Below are 26,172 nucleotides of genomic sequence, written 5' to 3'. Positions count from 1 at the left end.
GCCTGAGACCTCAGCTGAGATGGCTGCCACGCCTGAGCCCTCAGAGATTGCAGTGCCTGGCCATTATGGCCACAGCCATTTGGTGTGTGTGTGAGCTGCACACACATCGAATCCAGTCCATGAATCCGCTCCAGAGCCCGCTCCAGTCCTTGAATCCGTTCCAGAGCCCGCTCCAGTCCATGAATCCGCTCCAGAGCCCGTTCCAGCCCATGAGTCCGCTCCAGAGCCCGCTCCAGCCCATCAGTCCGCACCAGTGCCCGCTCCAGCCCATGAGACCGCTCTGAGGGGGGCTTTGTCATCTTTCCAGTCTGTGTTTCCCTGATTTGTGTGAAGACTTTTGTTATTTCTTGTCTTGTGCCATGTTTTGTAGTTCTTTGTAGTTTTTTATGTTGATTAGTTTTTCCAGGTGTTTCCTATTGGCCACTCCCCCTTGTTACCTTGTTTAACGTGTTTCCCTGTGTGTATATATAGCCCTTGTGTTTTTCTTTTGCTTCTGTCAGTCGTTGATGGTGTTCATGTGTTCGGTTTTTTTTTTTTTTTTTGTTTTTTTGGAAAGTCTTGTTTTCTTTTTCTTCTGGATTTCTTTTGTCATCCTCATGTGGACTATTTGCCTGTTTCACAGTCTGAATTATCTGTTATTTGACTTTTATTAAATCTGTGTGTGCACTTGGATTCACCCTGGCCTCATCCTTGCCCTATCCATTACAATTTTAACATTATGAATATATTTTCTTTAGTAAACACTTGTTCTAATAAAAACAAAGTGTTGAGAAATTGTGATAATTACCTCATTTTATTTTGTAACATTATTTGAAAATTGTTTTTTATTGTCATGTTATTATGCACTATTCATTTAAAAAAAAAATATTTATCTCAAATTAAAACAAATTAGATATTTCATTAAAATGCTTATTTTCTGGTTTAGAAAGGTGCACATTTTTTTTAACAATCTGTGTTACACATTGATAGTAAATTAAAACCTATATTTCATGAGACATTGTAGGCAAGCTGTGTTTCCAATATGTATACACTGTGTATAATGTTTGAGCTTTATGTTTGCCTCTTTTTCTTCTCTTCATTTGTTTGTGGTTTTACATAATAAAGATCATCAGCAAAATCTAATACTGCTTTCTGGAATTCTTCTAGTTTACTCATTGCAAGCTGGTTTGAAAATAATAGTGTTAGTATTCTAGCATGGAATCACTTTTATTATTATTTCTATTGACAATAGATATAACTACACCAAATATCATGATTGGTAATTATTTGATAAAAAGTATGTGTGTGTATGTGTGTGTGTGTGAGAGTGTGTGTGTGTGTGTGTGTGTGTGTGTGTGTGTGTGTGTGTATATATATATATAATATATAGCTTATATTCTGTAGTTAATAATCTGATTTGATAAAATATGGATGTCTCCTTTATTCTTTCAGTTAAGAAAGTTAATCTGTGATTGTGTTTACAAAACCCCAATTTTTCACAAAAAAATATTTACAGGCTATTTGGAGGCTTTTATAAGATGTCTAATTTTTTTGCGGATATCAGGAAAGTTTAGACCATAAACAATAGGGTTTACAATGGGTGGTACAACAATAAATTCAAGTGAAATGACAACAGTCAGCGCTATAGGAAGTTCCCCATTCACAAATCGACTCAAAGTGAGCTCACAAAAAACAGCAACTGAGAAATTTAAAAGGATCACTATGTGTGGAATACAAGTTTGATATGCTTTGCTCCTGAACTCTCGTGTGCTTCTTTGACAAATGATAATAATTCTGACATAGGTATATATTATAAAACTCAAAGGGATAAAAATGGTTGTGATCATTACAATCAGGCCATAAATATTATTATTTACAGTATCGTTTACACATGAGAGTTTGACAATTTCATAGTTGTGGCAGTACACCCTTAACAATTTGTTACCACAGATTTTAAGCCTGGCAGTGAAAAGACCACCAATACCAACAAAAGTGATTGGATAAAGCCATGCTATAACTATTAAAAAAGTTAGTAACCGTGTGGTAATTATGTTGTTGTAATGCAAAGGTTTGCTGATTGCAACAAACCTATCAAATGCCATTAGCATTAATATTGTAAGCTCAAAAGATGCATATGAGTAAATGACAAAACTCTGTATGAGACATGCTTCATAGGAGATTCTGTGTGTATCATAGAGCAGGTCTGTCAGTAACCTTGGGAAAAAGCCAGCTGTACCATATACAGAGTTGATGGACAAGCATGAAATCAGAATGTACATGGGCTGGTGCAATGTCTTTTCCAGAAATATTACAAGAATAATAATGACATTAAAGTAAATGACAGCACAGTAAAAAATAAACCCCAAAGTGAAAAAAGCATATTTTATGCTCCCAAGATTTTCAAACAACATGAAGTAAAAGTATGTTCCATTCTCCATTTTCCTTTCACAAGAAATACTTTCATTGACCTGAAAAATAGAGCAAACAAAGTTTGTGTTTTTTACATATAAAAAAACAAATAAACAATCAGCTTAGAATATTTAGACTCATTGTCTTATACCATTTAATGTGAACTTAAATGTAAAGTCTTAAGTTAATTAGTAATATAACAATTCAAATAAATGAATGTTGATTTATTACTTGCTAACCAGTTAAGATTTTTTTTTTTTTTTTTTTTAGAAATACCCTCTGTTATATACTCTGAAATGACCATCATTGCATCTTCAGGTAATGAGCTCTATTTGTGTTCTGATTTAGTGGGACTGTGGAGTCACCAGTGTGTGCTAGTGTTTTTATTGTATCTAACATGACTCAGGAGGCCTGTTGTGGCATAAGTGCTGCAAAGTCCTCTGAGGTTTGATTTCACTGGAAACATTAATTTATAGCCTATATGTAAAACATAAATAAATTTAGCATAATTCTGCATCTAGTGCTTTCCAAACTTTCCACTGCAAATAATTAGAGCTGGCATTTTTGATCATTTCCTCAAAACTTTCATTGTACCCAAAATATGTTATTGTATGAATATCTGAACATGTAATATTTTTTTTTAAACTACTGATTGTGGCTAAGTTATAAGTAAAGGCACAAATTGATGTGCAACACTCTAATTCACGCATTTCGTGTCAATATTAACTAAAAGTGTGTAGAAAAATTACTAATTTTTTACACATATCTTTGTGTAGTTTAAAAATGAACAACTTGGGAATTTACTCACAACATTTAACAATATGTGTAGACTGATATATTAACACACTTCCTCCCGGTGACAGACAAGGCTTTAGAGTTCTGATGAAATGCATGTTTGAGCTGAAAGTAACTTACTGACATATCTTAAAATATGTCAGAGGCAGAGCATGATCATGAAAACCACCTTTTTACAAGGGAGGATATGATTTGTGCTGGATCACGGCAGTGACCACTAGCAAGATTCTTTAGGTAAGCTGTGCACTGTGATTGGACGGTGCTAGAGCCTGGCGTGTCTGTGACAGTACCCCCCCCTTCCAGGGCCTGCTCCTGAGACGTCATGGTGGTCATCCTCTTCCACGTGGGGCAGGTCTGTTGGGATGAGTAACGTGGAAGGTGACCAGCAAGTTGGGGTCGAGTATGTCGTTTCTGGGGACCCATGAGCGCTCCTCGGGACCATAGCCTTCCCAGTCCATGAGATAATCCAGCTGACAATCACAGCGCCGGGAGTCCAAGATCTCGTGTACTTCATAGGCTGCTCCGTCGTCCAGGATGAGAAGGGTTCAGCTGCTGCCCCACCTGGGACTCAGCTTTCGGCAAGGCAGACACAGTCTGATGTTCCTGGTTGACAGCCAGACCTTCTTTTCTGGTTGGTATGCTGGAGCGTTGGAATGGTGAAGGTCGGCTGTCATCCTGCGTCTGTGCAAGGCCTGTTGAAACTGGTGGAAACAGACCCTCTTGCTCTCTCAGAACCTGTAGTCGACTGATGGGGAACAATGGGGGTTGGTAACCGAGTATGCACTGGAAGGGAGTGAGTCCAGTGGAAGGTTGTTGCATGGAGATTTGCGCGTACTCGGCCCAACCCAGGAACTGGTTCCAAGAGTCCTGGTGGCCGTGACAGAAGGTACGGAGGAAGCGACCAATCTCTGGATCTTCCTCTCTGTCTGCCCGTTCGACTGCTGGTGGTATCCAGATGATAGGCTGACGGTCACACCTAGGAGTGAGAAGAACGCTCTCCATACCCGGGAGATGAACTGAGGTCCTCTATCTGATACAATGTCCTCTGGGATTCTGTAGTGATATGGTAGATCGACTGGAGTCCTTGAGGTAAGCGTGAAGGTAAGTCTTGATGCGACCGAGACCGGACAGTGACTGAAGGTGTGTGAGTGTCTTTTATGTGGTGACTGATTGGCGTGCTGATTGAGTGCATGTGTGTGTGATCAGTATTCTGGTGAGGGAGTGCACTGTGATTGGACGGTGCTAGAGCCTGGTGTGTCTGTGACAATGTTGGACAACGCTGCAAATTTTCGTGGAAAACCTGATTCAAAACCGACATCTTTTTTACACTTTCACAGCTGGGTCATTCACTGAAAACTGTTTTTTCAGCTTTTCAGAGTAGCTACTTTAAGCCACATTGATCTCCTTTGTTAGTCTGTTTCTGGCCTGGTTATACAAGATTTTATCCCCACTTCTGTAGGCATCCTCTTTGGCATGACAAAGCTCTTTGAGTTTCCCAGTAAACCAATGGTTTATCATTAGAGAATGATAAGAATGTCTTGGTAGGAATGTGCATATCCTCACGTAAACTGATATATGATGTTACAGTAGATCGGTGGCAGTAGCTTCAAAAACACTCCGGTCATTCCAGTTACAGGTTTAGCTGATTTCAGTTTCTGCTTCTAAGTTGGTATGAGATGAACCAGACAGTGATGGGAAAGCCCCTGCCCCTTTGATCGCAAAAGGGAAAGTTCCCTTTGCGGTCGTGTCGTGACCCCCCGCATTCCCATTATATTTTTCCCCCATAAAACTAATCAAAGAATAAAAAGCATACGTAGTCTACCAAATTCTTTCATTCAAAAGACTACGCTCTTGTTGCTTAAAGTTTGAATACTGATTTAATATCGCAGAATAATATAATTTGCATAATGAAACAACTAGTATCTCAGCATTACAGTTTGGCAGCCCATCTGAGCATGTGCAGTATAGGATTTGAATGCACCAAACATTGTTAAAACATTCACTATGTAATGGATCTAATCTGCTATCATCGGGCTACAGGCTGCGGCGAGGACCTCTTGGGAAAATTCCATCAATGGCGAGGAAAGAGTTAATATGAAGGGGTGGATTTTACAATCCCCTTCTTTTATAACAAATTCGTTTTTAAATTAAATGAAATTCTGGTATTCTAATGCAATTCTAATGTTTCAGGCAATGTCTGTATTTGGTATCTGAGAGGTGACTTAGGGTCTGTCTGACCCATGTCAGTAATGCAGTAACAGTGTTCACTCATTTAGCCAGGCTAAATAATAGATTATATGTATAGGCCTATAAATGTATAATTGTGTCAAATATTTACTGGGAATGTTACATTTACAGATAACATGTAATGTATGCGATTACAAAGCATGGTAAGAGATAAAACAATGTTTGATTAAACAATGATTTTTTGCTGAATATCATACACATTCTGTATTACCTATTACATCAAAAACACAGCTATTTGGATGCTTTTATAATACATATCATTTTTTTGCGAATTTCAGGAAAATTCAGACCATAAACAACAGGGTTCAGGATGGGTGGTACAACAAGAAACTCCAGTGAAAGAATAATCGAGAGCCATATAGGGAGATCCAAAGTCACAAACCGACTCAAAGTGACCTCACAAAAAAGAGCAACAGAGAAATTTAAAAGGATCACCATGTGTGGAATACAAGTTTGAAAAGCTTTTCTCCTGAACTCTGCTGAGCTTTTTGTACAAATGATCAGAATTTTAACATAAGAATATAATATAAAACTTAAAGGCATGATAACAGTTGTGGTCACTATGAAAAAGCCAAAAACATTATTAATAATAGTGTTTGAACAAGAAAGCTTGACAATTTCCCAGTTGTGACAATACACCTTCCAAAGTTTGTTACCACACACATTCAGTCTGGCATTTAAAATACCAGCAATGCCGACACAAAGCATTGGATAAATCCAGCTCATAGCTATTAAAACAGATAAAATCCTGGGAGTAATTATGCTGTTGTATTGTAAAGGTTTACAGATTGCTACATATCTGTCAAATGCCATTAACATTAATATTGTATTTTCATTTGATGCATATGAATAAATGACAAAAGCCTGTAAGAGACATGCTTCACGGGAAACCAAGTGTGTATCAGACAGCAAGTCTGTCAGTAACCTTGGGAAAAAAGCAGCTGTTCCAAACACAGAGTTGAAGGACAAACATGAAATCAGAATGTACATGGGCTGGTGTAATGTCCTTTCAAGAAAAATGGCAAGAATTATAAAGGCATTGAAGAATATAATAGCACAGTATAGAATAATTCCCAAACTGAAGAAAGCATATCTTATGTACCCAATATTTTCAAACAACATCAAGTAAAAATACGTTCCATTTTCCATTTTCCGTTAAGCAAAGGATGGATTCATTGACCTGAGGATGAAAGCAGACACAGTTCATGTTATTTATACCTTAAAAAAGATTGTTTGGTAATACTTCATTTTACAGTGTCCTTGTTACACATGCTACTACATATAGTTACTATAGAATAGTCACCTTCTGTGATACAATCTGACATTACCATCCCTTTGTCTTCAAAGAATGTGTAAATGTGCAGAGAATTAGCTCTAGCCTACTTGTGCTATGTTTTAGAAGAACTAGAGTCACCGTACATGCCATTTTTATAGCATAAAACATGTCTCTGAAGACCTCTCCACTGTGGCTCGATTTGCATAAACAGCACACCGGAAGTTTTTCTCAACTAAACATTTAAAATGTGGCACAGTTGGTAAAACTCTTGTAACTCAAAACTCACTGATAACCGCAAGCTATTGAACAATTTGCTTAAAATTAAATGTTTTGAAGTCTGACGATGTAAGAATGTAACAACAACTTGTGTTGGATGAAAATGTGCAGTCTGGTGGGCAGACACAACAAATGAGGTTGTGAGGTTTTTTTTTTTTTATTTTAAATTAATTTTCAACACAATATGCAAAGTGTCATTGGTGATATGGTACTATTGACTAGATTCATACTTGTTCTCAGTTGTGTTTATCTTTTAAATGGCAAAGGTTATGTCTTAACACAGCCTTGACCACCAGATGGTGATATTGATCTGTGCATAATTTAATAGTGTGCAGCATGTGCACATCTCCTAATATTATGATTATAGTGTTGAATGGTTCATGCTTGAAATCATGTGAACATTCTCATTGTGATCAGCATTTCCTTGGCATTGTGTCTTGTTGATGTAAAATAAGAATGATACAGTATGGTACACTAGCTTCTTCATATTACTGATTTACAACTAAACACTTCCTTGTATTAATAAAATAGTGATAGGGTTTTTTTTTTTTCAAGTTACTGAAGCACTGATTTATGTTAATCTGCTCTGTGATAGTATTCATTCTTCATGTATTTAAGTATGTTTTTGTCTGATTAGTTTATTAATTATTTTTGTCTAATTATTACCATAATATGCAATTCTAGCAAAAAAAAAAAAAAAAAAAAAGCGTTCAGATACACTTCTTTAAGGCCTCTCACTCAGGTGAAGAGAGACAGAAGTATAATAGACAGGCATTGTATTTTTAAACAGACTGAATATGGTGTAAGTGAAATCTGAAAGGTGATCTTATTCATATTTACCTTTTTAAAACTTTTTTTTAATTTTAAAACTAAAAATGTGTGTGAAATGTTTTGAATTGAAATATCAATTGCTTAAATATATGACCATGTTGAATTTCAGCCCTTAAATTGCAAGAATTTTGGCATTAATTAACTTCCATAGAGGAAATACTAATGAGCCAACTGGACTGACTCAAGTACTGCCGTATTCAGGAACATCTTCATTGCTGCTTCAGTGCCAATTACCTGAATTTGACACTAAATAAGCTACTCATACATACCAAAAAGATATGGCACCTGAAAGGAAAACCATTTATGGCTTTTACCAGTATGTAACCTGCGGTGTTCAATGAACTGGATCAAATCAGTTGTCACTTAACAGTCTGATGCTGCATCAAGAAATGCAGCTAAAATCTCTGTTACACAAGGAGAAAGCTATATATTTGTTCTATGCAGAGATGCTGCCAAGTTCTCTGTGCCCAAGCTCATCTCAGATGGTCTAAAGGACAGTGGAAATGTGTGGTCAGATGAGACAATGTTTCAGCTTGTTTTTGGAAAAAACTGAGTCCCAAGTTGCAAGGCACCATCCAGACTTTTATTAGCGACAGGCTGCAAAAGAAAACATCTCTCATGGTATGGGGGTGCATCTCTGCAAACGGCATGGGTGACTTGCATTTGGGTGAAGGTACCATTTTCATGGAGTCATATATTTGGATTGTACAGAGACATAAACTGCCATCAAGATCACATCTTTCCTGGGTAGACAAAGCCAGGCCTCATTCTGCATGTGATACATCAGAGTGGTTTCTAGACACTTTACACCACAGAGTGGATGTGTCTGACTGCCTGCCTGCAGTCCAGATCTGACTCTTATTGATAATGTATGGCCCATCATGAAAAGGAGAATCAGACAAGGATGACCTAAGACTGTTTGGCAGATGTCTTGACAAGATTGGGTAAAAATTCCATTTGCAAAACTGCAACAATTAGTATCCTCAATTTCCAAATGATTAAAAATTGTAATTAAATGGAAAGGTGATGTGACACAATGGTAAACATGGCTCTGTCCCAACTTTTCTGGAGTGTGCCATTTGCAGCCATCAAAATCAAAATTTGTTATACTTACAAAATACAATAAAGTTGTAAAAAAAAACTTTTCTTTGTACTTTTGTCAGTTAAATAGAGGTTGGGGAGAATTAATAAATCACAGATTCTTGATTTTATAGCATTTTACAGAATGTCCCTCTGGATTTGGGGTTGTACAATTACAAGTGCTTTCAGTATAGTACTTGCATACTTTTTTCTATTTTTTCTACTTTTGAGTATAATGAAATTAGGGTACTTTTACTTGAGCTGAATAAAACTAAAATATTCAACCTCTGTACATTTATTTTTCACCCAAAGTGCAAAGTACAAAAATGACAATAGGGCTAATGAAGCAACTGGGCCAGCAGGCATTGATGGGCACTCTTCAAACTACTGCAGTGGAGCCCTGCACTTCAGGTAATAACAGACAGGCAGCATTGAGGTCCCCGAGGTCCAGACCTCTGTATTTTCAGACAGGTCTGTCTCAGGTGCAAAACCTGTTGCTCAACTAGCAGGATGTGAGCAGGCTTTTCACACCACTGCAAAATGGCTGAGCAAGAAAGTGCCCACACACCGTCTCAGGTAAGGTTTTTGCTCTTCTCACCTTGAGAATCTTCCATCATTAACCATATTAGTATAACTTCCTTTTGTGATCTGACGTGGCTTTATATCACAGAAAGAGGCAGAAATTATAGGTAACACATTCTATGAAGACCATGCTTATAATTAATTACAGCTCCATTTATACTTATTTATAAGCAAGTATTACTATTTTATAAACATATTTATGAAGACTTATTAAAACTTATACCACATTATAAGAACAGTTATAGTTACATTTATATTATTTTTATAATTACTTATAAGTCATGCATTTTCCTTTTCAATGCATGTTCATAATTCATACACTGATTTATAAGTATTAATTAGCCTGTCGTATGGTTGCATGAATGTATTTATAAAGATTTAGAGATTCCACACTAGAGTTAATACAGGTTTACAAAGCCCCACAAAATGATGCTGTGGTGAGACAACAACCAATAAAACACAGACCTGCAACACACTCACTACAGACACATGAATATTAAAATATGACCATGGAGATAAGAAAAAAAAAAAAGAGTTGAGGGCACCTTAAGCAAAAATCTAACCCTATATAACAACAAACTGCCAAAACGAGGGAGAAACGCGGAAGAACATTTAAACTAAGGATGTTTTCAGTACATTTAAGAGCACTACAGTCTCTGAACAAATGACACACGTAAGTTAAACACAGAAAGAATAAAGCAGTTACATTTTTGCCCAGTCTATTTATTAACTTAAATCGTCTTCTGTGTAGCAGAATAACCCATCCTGTCATCGCGGTCGTGATCAGACGTACAGTTCAGTGTCCTTTGCATAACGTTACATTCAGGGTTGGGAAGGTTACTTTTAGAATGTATTTCACTACAGATTACAAAATACATGCTTTAAAAAGTAATCAGTAACGTATTTCATTACATTACTCAAGTTTAGTAACTTAATCTAAATACTTTGGAATACTTAACACAAAGGACCATATTAACTTGATGTTCTGTTTTAAGTTTACAGTTTTTTTAGACATAACCTATGTTTTGTTAAAGAATTTCAATATCTTGATAAACAAATTATGAAAATATTTGTTTCTTTTAAGATCACATCCATATAATTACTATTGATATCATTCCTAAATTATATTTGTAAAGATGTGCATCAGAGGGATAACAAAATATTAAATAACAACAATAAAATATTGTTAATAATATAGGTTGTTTTATAGGTGTATAGAGTCGAATTGACACAGTGGTTTAAATTGTTTTATTAACAAAGTTTGTGTGTAACATTTAGAATGTTTATAAAGAAAACGAAATGAAATGAAATGATTTACCCAATAATCTCGAGAGAAGGCCTGTATTCAAAGCTGACACACCTACGGTTTCTCAACAGTTTTTTGCATCTCTCCACCACCAATATATTTATACTAATATTTAACCTTAGTGCACTGATGCACCTATTTTGATTTTTCATGGCCAACAGAAGCAAATTGGCTGATTCTGATACTGGTTGCAGATTTTTTAAAGCAAATTTATTTGTTGTTTATTTGTTCAAAAAATATGTGTAGCTCTTTGATATTAGAGGCAAACATTTCATTTTTATCACAGTCCCAACAAATGAACATGAGCATGATCAGTTGTTTTTAATTTAAATTATTGTATAATTTTAAGATTAACAGAAAAAACAGCATGGTCTGACTTTAGCTTTGTGAAATTATGCTACATAAGACACCTGCACAAAACAAAATCAGCAGACGGACTGAATGAAATGCAAATTCACTCTCTGACAGTAGGTGGCGCTTATGGACCAGCAGTGATATAGCGTTTCCATGGTTACCTCTACACACACACACACACACACACACACACACACACACACACACACACACACAGCAGCGCTGCGCTGGAGAATAAGAGGAAAAGCCATCAAAACCTTTCTGAAGACAGTTCCCTTCAGAGATACATTCATATCAACCCCAATTTAATATTTATATTATTCTTCCTATATTTTGCGAACAGTGAGCTTGTGCATGGTGCAGTATTTCCTCTGCTGGTGTGTCTGTTCTCCTCTTTGTGTCCGTTTTCAGTGTATGCCTGTGTTAACGTCCTGTTGACAGGCTTAGTAAATATTTCCTGACATTTTGGGAAATTATTACAGAGCAGTTTGTTTGCAAGCCCGGAATAAAGATAGACCAAAATAAAACTTAAAAAACCTTTGGATTTATGACCAGTGGACTACTCTATTTTTGATCATGAACTTGAGTGCGCACCATAAAGGCCTACGTTACCTAAACATTTGGAGTGAATTAATAAGATTTAAAGTTTCTCTGTATAGCTGGCTTTATAAAACATTATTTAACGCATGATTAAGTGGATGTTAATTCTATGAGGATTTTGTGTTATTTTTCAAAGACCTAATAAATTCTTATAAATATTAACCGTAGGCTAATGATAAACATATAAAGCTCAACGTACGAGTAAATAGGAAAATAAGGAGTAAATAAGGAAAATAACATTTTCAAAGACCAAGAACAGCTTATAGGCCTACCTCAAGATGCTTTTTCAGATGTTGAATCGTTTGAAGCCAACAGAAGTTTTGTTGCAGGTAGACATAGCTTGCATTGCACTATGATGTTACTGTACGTCCTTTTTCATGTTTATATAAGTAAAACTGTCTTTGAATTTCCACTAGAGAAATGCGTTATGCCCTGTTTTCCTGTCCATTTTTGCGTGCGATCTCATGTCTGCACTCTGCAGGTTGCTTTATCTGAAGAGGCTGCGCGCGTTTTTTTTTTTAACAGACAGAGTCGGATAATCATCAACTATTGGCTCGTTGGTTAAAAATCCTCAAACAGCTTACGTTAATAGCCTATTAAATGAAATAAATGACATAAAAATTCAAAGTAATCACTTTGGAAATCTAAAATACTTTTTGAATGTAACTGTAATTTGATTACCATCTATTTAAAATGTAACTGTAACGAAATACAGTTACTCAAATTTTGTATTTTAAATGCGTAACGTCGTTACATGTATTTCGTTACTCCCCAGCCCTGGTTACATTTCATTTGAAGAAGACGTGATGAAATATGTGTGCATACACGCTGCTGGTTCATGTTTAGAGCACTAGAGTATATGAAATAGGTCCATAAAAACTTGAACGTGCTCGCTCCGGTCTATATCTGATATATATGATCCATGTGGAGAACATAGTTAATCTCATCACAGCACTCTGTGCAATAACCGCTCTTGCGCGCTGCGTGTAGTTTGAATTCCCTGCTGTAATCAAGGGCTGAATCCGAAATCGCCCCTATAACCTCAAATAGGGAATTATTTGAGGCGACAGCCATTTTTAGTGGTGTCCGAAACCATAGTGGACGTTATTGAGTGCATTCATCCAATCCCACATTGCACCGCAATAATGAGTGTGCAGCCGATGTACAAACAAAAGCTGTCTGAATTCACTCACTCGTTTTCATTCACTCTTTCAAGTGAACAATGTAAGTGGATAACGTAGGGAATAGTGAATGAGGATTTAGGGGGTGATTTCGGACTTACCATAGGCTGTGATGCGATCTCAGCTGTGCTCTCACTACAGTGCAACAGTGAAACGGGATGCTCTCAAACAGTGACGCTGCGCCGCGTTCCGAACGTTGGTTAAGCGACACATACCGGTATTGCGGCATCAACAAAATTCATATCATAACAAAAATAAATACCGGTATTTGGTATGAACTAGGGCTGCACGATATATCGCATGAGATTGTCACGCGCATTTCGTCAGTAAAGCCGGTTCCCTGATTACCGCTAAATCGCCTGCTTTCAAATGGAGCGCCATTTAATAGACAGAGCCGTAGTTCACTGAAAAGCCACACAATATCGCGTTCATTATCGAAGGCGATTCATCTGCGATATGAACGCGATATTGCGTGGCTTTTCAGTGATCTACGGTTCTGTCTATTAAATGGCGCTCCATTTGAAAGCAGGTGATGGCGATTTAGCGGTAATCAGGGAACCGGCTTTACTGACGAAATGCGCGTGACAATCTCATGCGATATATCGTGCAGCCCTAGTATGAACCGGTATACCGCCCAGCACTAATTGCTATAATGTTGTATTATTTTTAAAATGACTTTTTTTTCAGATTTATTTATCAAATTAGTGAACATATTGTTATTAATAATAATAATAATAATAATAATAATAATACATTTTATTTATATAGCGCATTTCCAGGGCTCAAGAACGCTTTACAATGTACAATTATCAAAGAAGAGATAAGGTGATTAGTAATTAATTAGTAATTCTTTATAATTTGCCATAGTTACCTATTAGTTCTTAATGATGCCAATCTCATTAGGTAATTATTGATTAGCTAATAAGGAACTATCTTCTAAATTTGATATTACTTACTGATTATTTAATTATGTTTCATTAACGTAGTTCAGGAGGAACAAGTCAAATAACCTACCCAATCATTACGTCATCTTAAGGATTACGTCATCTCAACCAGCTGTCAACAATCTGTAATCAACGTATCTATCCAATCGGCATGAGTTCAGGCCTGTATATAATCACAGTCAAAACTCACCCAAGGATCCTCGACAGGGGGGGGGGTACTCTGTGTTCGGGCCGATTACCGAGCTCGGAGCCCTCTCCCCGGACAGCACGCCAAATACGTTTACCAATTTATTTACCTGACTTATTTGTAAGTGTGAACTCGTGAAAGCTTGTTTCAATATTAGTTAATAGTAGTAGCTGAAGTATTAATGTAGTACTACGCATTAGTCCTGCTTTACTTCCTGCATAGTTACTTATTAATGATGGACCATTATTCTAAAGTGTTACCAGAGATAATACGAGTAGACAATGATGAAAAACAATAATGGACAGGGAAGCATACAGAAGAATAGAGTCAAGTACAAAAATACAAAACAGGACTTAAGAGACATAACATAACATTCAGAGAACTATTAGTAATAATGCAGAGCAATCAGTTAATCAAATCAGAGGTATAACATTCAGAAAACAGGTGAGTTTTGAGTAATGATTTAAATTCAGAGATATTATTAACACAACAGAGTGAGCGGGGGAGAGAATTCCAGAGTTTGGGTGCAATAACACTGAATGATCTGCCCCCCATTGAAGAGAGGCGATGCCGAGGGACAACGAGAAGGCCAGCGTCAGAGGAACGTAGTGAGCGAGTCGGGGTGTAGGGGACGAGCATATTACAAAGATAAGGGGGAGCCAAGCCATGCAAAGATTTAAAAGTGTGTCGGAGAATTTTGAATTTAATATGGTAGACAACTGGAAGCCAGTAGAGATATGTAATAGCAATAGTAATAGTAATAGTAATAGTTAAAAAAGGTAAGATCAGATGTTTAAGGTAAGATCAGAGGTCAAGCTATTATTATTATTATTATTATTATTATTATTATTTTACATTTAGACAACTATGTAAATGATACATAGCAGGCCTTGGTACTGAGAAAACATACTAGGGGTGAAGGGTTTACGTCTTACGAAAAGTATGGACCATTTTTATATTTTGCTATAAAGTAAAGTAAGAACTACTAAAAACAAACGCAGAACCTGATTTTGCTGAGTTCAACATGTTCCTGGGTCAACATTTTTGTTGATCCTGGAACAACATTCAAATCAACCAATCAGATTTGAGGGACAAACAGGCCCGGATTGGCTAATCGGGAGCACCGGGAGAATTCCCGGTGGGCCGGTTTATTTGGCCGCGAGGGCCAGTGTTGTCATGGCACTGGGTTGAAATATGGATGCTCTAGAAACTGTGGACACGGCATTTGACCTTATTGACGAAGTGCATGAATTAGGTCACAATACTGGAATTTCTAACTTCAATACAATACCTTGAAAATGATTCATATTCAGTATCATTTTAAATACCATGGGGAAAACCACCACATACTGTACACTGTAGATATTTTAATATTTAATTTAATAACTTTTTTGTCCATCCATTTTGTCAAGATAGTCATTTTCAAGACTCTTAACAGTAATCAATTTAAATGGAGCGGCTTATTTCAAGTCTTCTGAAGAGACACGTCCTTTGTTCATCTTCAGAACACAAATTAAGATATTTTTGATGAAATCCGAGAGCTTTCTGACCCTCCATAGACAGCAACATTATTACCACATTCAAGGTCCAGAAAGGTAGTAAAAACATTGTTAAAATAGTCCATGTCACTACAGTGGTTCAACCTTAATGTTATGAATCGACAAGAATACTTTTTGTGCACAAAAAACTAAAATAAAATAAATAACGACTTTATTCAACAATTTCTTCTCTTCCATGTCAGTCTCTGATGCTGTTCACTTAGTAAACACAGTGCAGTACTTCCAGTTTCTACGTCAGCTCATTATTAGCCGGATTCTGCGTCAGCATCACACGCATGTGTCGTGATGCTCACATGAACAGCATCAGAGAGTGACACGGAGAGAGGAAATTATTGAATAAAGTTATTTTTGTTTTTTGCACAAAAAAGTATTCTCGTCACTTCATAACATTAAGGTTGAACCACTGTAGTCACATGGGCTATTTTAACGATGTCTTTACTATCTTTCTGGGCCTTGAAAGTTGCAATTACTTTGCAGTCTGGGGTCAGAAAGTTCTTGGTGTAATGACTGAGGCAAATCAGACACAATTATTGGTTAGTTAACCAATAGTTTTAAGCTCACTCTGGAGTCTGTCCCCATCCCCCGGGAAGTTTTCAGTTACAAGTTTATTGCGTGGAGGAATGTGGTTGCCGCATGGAGAACAGAGTAGAGACACAGAAAATCTGCATCTTCCCTGCATTTTCCACACAGAACACAGACTCTATGGCATTAATGTATAGACAGACTGTGCTATAAATGATTCCTTCTCAGGAAATGGTATCCATTATTACTGATGTTGTATTGTACTCATTGTATTTACATGTTTGATGATTGTTAAATGTTATGACCTGCATGGTAACTTCAATCATGCCATGTTTAGTGTCTATACGTTCGTAGCGGGAAGATTTAAATGTTTGTGTATGCGGTACATCCATACCTGTGCAACACATCAGTATTAAAAGAATATTTAATAGTTCTGATTCAAGAACTCAGCTTGTTAATCTTTCTGGGTTGTAAAAGCCCTGACAGGAGGGGTGTTGCCACCCAGAATTACAACATCTTCATTGGTCCGGTCAACAACTGAGAGGTGTGACTTTGACCAGAGGTTAAAAACCAGCGAACAGTGCCACTCCCTCTCTTCTTCTTCCTTGCTTCTGGACCGAACAAATCTCCTTGCGGCCGGCCTCTCTAGGCCCGGCCGCAAGGCTGGTAGGCCCCTGGCCTACAACACCCAGCCATGTGCTCATCACCCAACAGACTGGCAACAACTTCAGATGATAACTTCAAGAGTTATCCTCAACCTGCAGATCCGACGCTCTTCAGCCTAAAGGCATCTTGCAAGTATCGTACATTTTAATGCTAAACAGCGATTTAGTATTGATTTGTAAAGACTTTACCTTTGCTATTGCTAAAAGAAACTGATGAGTCCTTTCCAGATTGCCTTTGACATTTCATGTAGCTCTAGTAACAGCATCTCTTCCGGTTCACCACTATCATTACTCATTCTGACTTGCGTGTGTGTGTGTGTGTGTGTGTGTGACCCTTTATGTATGTTATGTTATGTGTTTGTTAGTTTAGTTATGTGTTTGTGAGTTAGTTAATAAAGATTGTGCACAATACACGTTTGGTTCTGACTCCGTCTGCTAATGAATTGCCTCTTAAGTGATAGATCCGGACTACGTGAGTAGTACAGTACAATAAGAAATATTATTTTCCATAACTTGGAAATTGACATTTCTTAGAATTAATAAACAATCAACACTGAGCGTTCACTGGACGAACAGGTTAACTGATTGTAATGTTAATTTTAATGTAGCTACGTCCAGTTAATCTGATTAACGGATTTGCATATTCATAATTAATCATAATTAATAATCATAATGAGTTATGAATAATTATTAATATTTCCCCTTTGAGTTAATTTTCGCTACATTGGATTTCATCAAAAATATCTTAATTTGTGTTCTGAAGACGAATGAAGGTCTTACGGGTTTGGAACAACATGAGGGTGAGTAATAAATTACAGGAATTTAATTTTTTGGGTTGAACTAACCCTTTAAAGGGATAGTTAACCCAAAAATGAAAATTTGATGTTTATCTGCTTACCCCCAGAGCATCCAAGATGTAGGTGTCTTTGTTTCTTCAGTAGAACACAAATGATGATTTTTAACTGCATCTGCTGCCGTCTGTCAGTGGTATAATGCAAGTCAGCGGGAACTTGGACTATATAAATAATTGCTCATTGAAGTATATGCGCGAGACATCACTGCTGTTGTCAGAGCACGATCAGACCTCACGAATCGAGTGATGAATGCAGTTGGACATAGTGGTGTATTAGAGGTAAAAAACTATATAAATACTGTTCGGTTTATCGCACAAACCGATCGTTTCGTGTCTAAGGACATCAATGTGTCGTCACGAGCCGCAGGGTTTAATTTGAATTTGTCTGTGCATGTTTTATTTACTCTTATAGTCCAAGTTCCCGCTGACTTGCATTATATCACTGACAGACGGCAGCGGTTGGAGTTAAAATCATCATTTGTGTTCTACTGAAGAAACAAAGTCACCTACATCTTGGATAAACATCAAATTTTCATTTTTGGGTGAACTATCCCTTTAAGAGCCATTATAATATGTTGTTTATCTAGATATAAAGAACATCAGAGGGGTTTGACCTGTAATGTCTGTACAATATAGTGATGCAGTTAGACAGACTAGGTTATATGTAGGTTTTATGTACAAATCATACAAATTCTTAAACATATATCTACATTGTAAAGAAATAAAAGATCCACCTTTGATTGTTGAGAGACTTTCTGGTGCATTTCACTTAAAGCCAATAAGATTTCCTGTAGCATTTTCATCGGCCAGGCATGGAGGTCTATTCTGATTGATAACTTTTGACAACGTTTAATTTAAGAGCACGGAGAGATTCAAGACTGCACACTACACAGTCTGACAGCACTCACGAGGAAAGCAGTTCATTTGTATATTTGAGAGCTCGCGTCGTTTTCTGCGCATTACAACAATGCGCTCTCGACATTTGGAATTAAAATACGCCATAGAAACCAGCGGGTATGATTAAAATTATGTGCAATACCTGCAGTCTCGCGCTGACATTCAGGCGCTGTAACTGAAACATGTGAGTGACAGCAGGAGGAGGAGCGGGTGTGTCAAACTCTCTGTCGGGGAGATGAGAGAATGAGAAAGCACCGCTGGTAAAATATCAGGGTTTTCATTGGTCCGTTTATGATCAGATTTCTTTATTGGCTACTGAAATACCGGTCAAAGGTTTGAATATTTAAATCGTTGGTGTACTCAGTAATGGAATGTGATTTTACTGTAGCGAAGTAGATTACTTAGCTTAATTTGTACTTAAGTACAAGTACAATTACAGATTTAAAAATGTACTCAAAAAAGTACAAAAACCTGAAAAAGCTACTTAATTACAGTAACGTGAGTAACGTTAGTTGTAATTCGTTACTTCCACCTCTGCTTGGACGACATGGGCAACAGCAAACAAACAATCAAACGAATGTGCGATCGGATGTGCGATTACATTTGCATGTAATGTCAATGATATCATGTCACCCTGTGGGTAAATTAACCTGGTCGGGAGGGACTCAGAGTGTGCGCCCGGAGAAGACAACTCACTCAAAAGTATACGAGAAGAAGGGATGAGGTGACGTCTGTAGGGACAGTGGGACAAGTTCTAAATCAACGCTAAATTATGGTAAGGTAAAATGACTTTGGTAAAGTTGGTTTTATATTCGCACATTCGGACTTCTGATAAATTCAGACTTTCCAATAAATGTGCAATAAATTAATGTTTGCGAATTTTAAGCAGCGACATGATATTGACAACCAACGATTGTCAACTTACAACATTTTTCACAGTCGATCAAAATAGGCAAGTATTGTTTTAATGGCATATTTACTTGTGAATGTCCACTGAATGTCCAATGTAGTGTGATTAACAAGGCTATTGAATACGGATGGCCGAATGTGCGAATATAAAACCAACTTTACCGAAGTGGTAAAAGGTCTAAGCCACCGGAGGCCGATTTAAGTAACGTAAATAAATAAAAAGGATGAGGGGAAAACATGCAAAAGATAAAGGCATGTATGCAGCTTACTCATCGTAATAATAGTAGGCAAATTGTGGTATCCTGATGTTGTAGTTGTTCCGCTCCGTGCCACAGGAGGTGCTGTTGTCCTTCGGGATCACGTGGGTGCTGTTACAGTGAGCCAGAGAAGAAGTGTCAGAGAACCGCTATGGCGTATGTATGCTCTGTTCTAACAATAATGTTAATAAACCACCAGTGCAGTTATCTAGTGTGATTCAGTTCAATCATTATAGAAGATATTACATATTGGCGACGAGGATACTGGAAGGAGGAGAGAAGTGTCGATCTAAAAGGTGGAGGATACTGAATGTGTTCAGTGAGCTGATGGTGAGAGAGCGAAAAGCTAACGTTAGCATTGGATCGGAGGATTCACAGAAAAAAACGCAAAGATGACAACGATGATAGGCACTCTGTCGACTTGAAGGAGCAGACGTGGGAAGAGTATTGTGAGATACTAGAGCAGTTTTTTGAAGCTAACGGGATTGATGATGGAGAGAAGCAAAGAGCTATCCTCATCAGCGTGGTGGGACCAGCCACCTACAAGCTCATAAGGAACTTGGTGAGTCCAGATAAACCCAGCTCGAAAACATATGGTCAAGTGAAAACTTTAATGAAAGAGCACTTCAACCCAAAACCGAGCGAAATAGTACAGCGATACAAATTCGACTCGCGCACCCGCCAGCCAATGGAGACCGTCAGTACATACGTAGCAGAATTGAGACAGCGCATGATTGCAACTATGGTACTACATTGGAACAGATGTTGAGAGACCGATTGGTATGCGGTATTAATGATGACAGGATCCAAAGACGCTTGCTGTCCGAAACAGATTTGACTTTTGAAAAAGCGTTCAAAATTGCAGTAGCGGCGGAAGCTGCTAGTAAAAATGTTCAAGACCTCCATAAAACACCGTTAGCGTGTAACAGCATGAAGACAGAGGGGGCACGGAAAAAAGAGGGTGAATGGAAAAAGGCAGGAAGAGAATGCTACCGATGTCATGGGAAGCAGCATAGCGCAGCCGAGTGTAAATTTAAAGAGGCAAAGTGTCACTGTTGCGGGAAAATAGGACACATAGCTAAGGCTTGCCGAAATAAAAAGAAAGAAAGCGCATACCCCAGTGAAAAGAAAGCATACCGAGCAGAGAAAACATACAGGGCAGAGCGGTGTTCACGTCCACATCGATCACATAATGTAGAATGGGAAAAGCAGGATGGTGATAGATCTGAAGAGGATGCTTTCACATTAAACTGCATGGAAACGGAGACTTCAATTCAGCGGATAAAACCGTTTGAGGTGACGTTGGAAGTGAATGAAAAAACAGTGAATTTTGAGATTGACACAGGGTGTAGCGTAAGCATAATGAATGAGAGGAAATTTAAGGAGCTGTGGAGCGAGAAGCAACGTCCGAAACTAAAACAAACTAAACTTTCACTTAAGTCATACACCGGGGAGAAAATCAAAGTAGTGGGGGTAGCAAAAGTGGAAGTTCACTACGAGCAGCAAGTAAAGACATTGCCCCTAGTGGTGGTGGAAGGCACTGGACCTAGTTTGTTGGGAAGAGGATGGTTGGAAGCCCTGAAGCTGAGGTGGGAGGAAATAAAAAATGTGAGAACAGAGGCACAGAGTCTACCAGAAGTACTCATGAGAAATGAGGATGTGTTCAAGCAGGAGTTAGGCATGTTAAAAGGCATGACAGCAACCATTCGGGTGGAAACTGACGCGCAGCCTAAATTTTATAGGCCCCGATCAGTTCCTTATGCCATGAGAGCTAAAGTAGAAGAGGAGTTAGATCGTCTGCTGAAAGAGGACATTATAGCTCCTGTCAAGTACGCCGAATGGGCCGCGCCTATTGTTCCTGTTCTGAAGCCAAATGGGTCAGTCAGAATATGTGGAGATTATAAACTAACGGTTAACCGTGCCTCCTCACTCGAGCAATACCCCATTCCTCGTGTTGAAGATCTGTTTAATGCACTGTCAGGAGGGAAACAGTTCTCCAAGCTTGATTTAAGCCATGCTTACCAACAGATTGTGATGGATGAGGCTTCAAAGAAATACCTCACAATAAACACACACCGAGGCCTGTTCACCTATAATAGGTTACCTTTTGGAGTTTCTTCAGCTCCTGCCATTTTCCAGCGAACAATGGAAAATCTGTTACAAGGCCTTCCAAGAGTAGCTGTGTATTTAGATGACATTATTCTGACAGGAAGGAGACGAAGCTGAACATCTGAGGACCCTAGAGGAGGTCCTCAGACGTCTGAAGGACGCTGGCCTGCGTCTCCACAGAAGCAAATGTGTGTTTCTAAAAAAAGAGGTGGAATACCTCGGGCATGTGGTTAATGCTGAAGGCTTGCATCCTGTGCAGAGCAAAGTGAGAGCCATAGAGGAAGCTCCATCGCCAACCACCGTGACTGAATTAAAGGCCTACTTAGGTCTCTTGAACTACTATAATAAGTTCCTACCTAGCTTAGCTACACGCTTAGCGCCACTACACAAACTGTTGAGAAAAGATGTTCAGTGGACGTGGAACCCTGAGCAGGAAGAAGCTTTTCAGAACTCAAAACAGTTACTGAAGTCAGCTAAGGTCCTGGGTCATTACTCAGCGGACAAGGACCTAGTGCTCGCCTGTGATGCCTCGCCTTATGGATTAGGTGCGGTATTGTCACACGTCATGGAAGATGGTAGTGAAAAGCCTTTGGGGTTCATGTCACGCACACTAACACCAGCCGAGAAGCGGTACTCACAGCTCGATAAGGAGGGGTTAGCGATCATTTTCGGAATCAAAAGGTTTCACAAATACATCTACGGTCGAACGTTCACCATTAGTACTGACCACAAACCACTGATATCCCTGTTTCACGAAAAAAAGCCAGTGCCACAGATGGGGTCACCGAGAGTGCAGAGGTGGGCAACACTACTCAGAGCTTATGAGTACAAGATCATCTATAAACCTGGGCAAGAACATGCCAATGCAGACGCGCTGAGCAGGTTGCCACTGCCACAAATAGAGGAAGAGGACGTGGAAGACCAGGTTCTCATGTTGGATGTCCTGGAGGATCCACCAATCACAACAAAGCAGCTGAGACAGTGGATAGCTAAGGATGAAACACTCTCCCAAGTGCTAGTCTGGTGCTTGAAGGGATGGCCACGGGAGGTGGATGCAAAGTACAAGCCCTACAGTCAGAGAAAACTGGAGTTGAGTGTAAAGGATGGGTGCGTGCTCTGGGGAGCCAGGGTTGTCGTTCCACAGAGGTGTAGGAAAGCCATTTTAAAACAGTTACACCACACACATCCAGGAATATCTAGAATGAAGGGCTTAGCTCGTTCATATGTCTGGTGGCCAGGAATGGACTCCGAAATTGAAAAGGAAGTGATGTCCTGCTCTACATGTCAGGAAAACAGGAATTCTCCAGCTGGAGCCCCGCTACATCCATGGGAGTGGCCAGAGTCACCGTGGAGCAGACTGCATGTGGATTACGCTGGCCCTTTTCTAGGAAAAATGTTCCTTGTCATTGTAGATGCACACTCCAAATGGATTGATGTGTACCCAGGAAATACAGCTACAAGTCAAGTTACCATTGAAAAGCTCAGACAGTGCTTTAGCATACATGGTTTGCCCCAGACCCTAGTATCGGACAATGGAACTTGTTTCACAAGCCAAGAGTTTCAGGCATTCCTAAAACAGAATGGCATACAGCACATAACATCCGCACCATTCCATCCGGCGTCGAACGGTCTAGCGGAAAGAGCTGTACAGTCGTTCAAGCAAGGAATGAAGAAGATAACGGGGGACACCATAGACACCAGGTTAGCTAGATTTCTGTTCAATTACAGAATCACACCACAGACCACAACTGGATTGTCACCCGCTGAAATGCTTATGTCCAGAAGGTTGCGCTCAACACTGGATCTTCTGCTGCCTGATGTGAAGTCAAAGATACGTCAGAAACAACTCAAGCAGAAGGGTCAACATGACACTCACAGTAAGTGGAGGAGTTTTTCTCCTGGGGATGAGGTGTACACTCGCAACTACAGTCATGGACCTCGTTGGATACCAGCGGTCGTTGTTGATAACACCGGACCTGTATCCTATACAGTTCAGACAGGAGATGGCCGAGTCATTAGGCGTCATGTCGATCAAATGAGAAAACGGCATACCATTGGGGGCAGCGAGACGCGCATGTCAGATTGGACGGAGGAGCCTACCAGTTTTCCAGTCTCAGGGACAGCATTGGAGGCCCTGCCTGCAGACTCAAATGTCCCCACTTCCGTCAGAGAGGAATTGAGTGCTTCAGAGACAGTTCAAGCACACCCTTCAGTTGGTGAAAAGAAACCAAGAGGAGCTGATCCGCTACCTGTACTGCGCAGGTCCGAACGCACAAAACAGACTCCTACTTACCTGAAAGACTTTGTGACATAGTAGTGAGATCCCTCAAGTCAGAGCAAGAATGAGCTCTGGGACTCACTGGAAGGATGGTAGTCTACCCACCTTCCTAGTTAGTTTTTTTTTGGTTGAAAAAAAAAAAAAAGAGAAACATGTGAGAGTTATAAGAGATGTCTGTGTTAACTGTTCAATAAGTGATCAGAATGGCTAAAACAGTTCTTGTTGATTTGTTTTTTTTTGTTTTGTTTGTTTCTCTAGGTTTAAAGTATTAAGTGCAATGACACCTTTACTGTACATGTGTGAGTAGTGGGAAGGAACGTATGTAACTTACCTCTGGAGTAATTTTTTCTCTTAAGGGGGGAGGGATGTGGTATCCTGATGTTGTAGTTGTTCCGCTCCGTGCCACAGGAGGTGCTGTTGTCCTTCGGGATTACGTGGGTGCTGTTACAGTGAGCCAGAGAAGAAGTGTCAGAGAACCGCTATGGCGTATGTATGCTCTGTTCTAACAATAATGTTAATAAACCACCAGTGCAGTTATCTAGTGTGATTCAGTTCAATCATTATAGAAGATATTACACAAATAATAAAATATAGGGTCTATTACTTATGTTATGTTGCTTGCTATGCTATTACACATTGGCCAACAATATTAATTTTTTTTCTGTCTAGCTTACATAACCAGACAGTAAAATGTGATTTTGTAACATGTAACTTTTTTTTTTAAACAAACGTAATAGCCTACTTTAATATTTTACTGTAAAGTTGTGCAATTTTGTAGGATTGATATTTTTATTTAATTTTTATTTTTATAATTGATATTATTATTTTTGTAGTATTTTGTGTTATTTATTTGCCATTTATATAAAATAGCAAAAATTTTATGTTAAATCCACTTTAATAAAGATCTACATTTCTAAATTTCATTCATAGTGATAGACATGAAAAATGTGCCTGGGTTAATTGGAGGATTACTGCCATCTATGGAAAGCAAACACTTAAAATGCCCTAGAACGTTTTTTTCACAAGATGTAATATAAGTCTAAGGTGTCCCCTGAATGTGTCTGTGAAGTTTCAGCTCAAAATACCCCATAGATTTTTTTTAATACATTTTTTTAACTGCCTATTTTGGGGCATCATAACTATCCACATTCAGGCTGCGGCCCCTTTAAATCCTCGCGCTCCCTGCCCCTGAGCTTCGACATAAAACAGTGCATAAACAAAGTTCACACAGCTAATATAACCCTCAAATGGATCTTTACAAAATGTTTGTCATGCATGCTGCATGCATGCTTCGGATCATGTGAGTATAGTATTTATTTGGATGGATTCTGAATGAGTTTGAAGTGCTCCGTGTAAAGCTAACATTACACACTGTTGGAGAGATTTATAAAGAATGAATGTGTATAAATTATGTGTTTATGCATTATACAGACTGCAAGTGTTTAATAATGAAAATAGCGACGGCTCCATCTCCGTGAATATAGAAAACGATGTAACTTTAACTACATTTAACAGTACATTAGCAACATGCTAACGAAATATTTAGAAATATCACTAAAAATATCATGTTATCATGGATCATGTCAGTTATTATTGCTCCATCTGCCATTTTTCGCTATTGTCCTTGCTTGCTTACCTAGTCTGATGATTCAGCTGTGCACAGATCCAGACGTCCTGCCCTTGTCTAATGTCTTGAACATGGGCTGGCATATGCAAATATTGGGGGCGTACATATTAATGATCCCGACTGTTACGTAACAGTCGGTGTTATGTTGAGATTCGCCTGTTCTTCGGAGGTCTTTTAAACAAATGAGATTTACACAAGAAGGAGGAAACAATGGTGTTTGAGACTCACTGTATGTCATTTCCATGTACTGAACTCTTGTTATTCAACTGTGCCAAGGTAAATTCAATTTTAAATTCTATGGCACCTTTAATTAAATTAAAATTAAAATAACATGAATTTTTAACTACAGCCACTAGATGGCTATTGAGAATTAATCAATGGTTAACATTATAAAATCATTATTATAACTATAAAAATAACTCTATATCAAATTTTAGCATTTTTTGTAC

The 26,172-nt window shown here is 38.4% G+C and overlaps 2 protein-coding genes and 1 pseudogene across 3 annotated transcripts; 1 reads left to right on the top strand and 2 right to left on the bottom strand.

The window, feature by feature from the left end:
* Nucleotides 1-1,488: 1,488 nt before the first annotated feature.
* On the bottom strand, nt 1,489-2,959 carry LOC125249227 (olfactory receptor 51L1-like). Of its 2 annotated transcripts, none has more exons than XM_048161472.1 (2): nt 2,628-2,959; nt 1,489-2,447 (listed from the first exon to the last, which is right to left on the bottom strand). In XM_048161472.1, exon 2 carries the CDS (start codon nt 2,415-2,417, stop codon nt 1,497-1,499), a length of 921 nt encoding a protein of 306 aa, XP_048017429.1. In that variant the 5' UTR covers nt 2,418-2,447; nt 2,628-2,959; the 3' UTR covers nt 1,489-1,496. The 2 variants fall into 2 exon arrangements, with proteins under 2 accessions (XP_048017429.1, XP_048017430.1); XM_048161473.1 differs by having other exon boundaries at nt 2,665-2,959.
* A 2,223-nt stretch (nt 2,960-5,182) lies between these two features.
* Nucleotides 5,183-6,819, bottom strand: LOC125249137 (putative gustatory receptor clone PTE03). The gene is made up of 2 exons (XM_048161344.1): nt 6,734-6,819; nt 5,183-6,610 (listed from the first exon to the last, which is right to left on the bottom strand). The coding sequence occupies exon 2, from the start codon at nt 6,577-6,579 to the stop codon at nt 5,662-5,664; it is 918 nt and encodes a 305-aa protein (XP_048017301.1). The 5' UTR covers nt 6,580-6,610; nt 6,734-6,819; the 3' UTR covers nt 5,183-5,661.
* Nucleotides 6,820-20,440: 13,621 nt separating this feature from the next.
* Nucleotides 20,441-24,713, top strand: LOC125249788 (annotated as a pseudogene).
* The last annotated feature ends 1,459 nt before the right edge of the window (nt 24,714-26,172 follow it).

The sequence above is a fragment of the Megalobrama amblycephala genome, linkage group LG16, assembly GCF_018812025.1.
Source record: "Megalobrama amblycephala isolate DHTTF-2021 linkage group LG16, ASM1881202v1, whole genome shotgun sequence".
NCBI lineage: Eukaryota > Metazoa > Chordata > Actinopteri > Cypriniformes > Xenocyprididae > Megalobrama > Megalobrama amblycephala.
This window is presented reverse-complemented; position numbering and strand designations above follow the sequence as displayed.

What these genes read in the sequence shown, in the direction of transcription:
- LOC125249227 (XM_048161472.1), bottom strand. Translation starts at nt 2,417, where the DNA reads ATGGAGAATGGAACATACTTTTACTTCATGTTGTTTGAAAATCTTGGG.
- LOC125249137 (XM_048161344.1), bottom strand. Translation starts at nt 6,579, where the DNA reads ATGGAAAATGGAACGTATTTTTACTTGATGTTGTTTGAAAATATTGGG.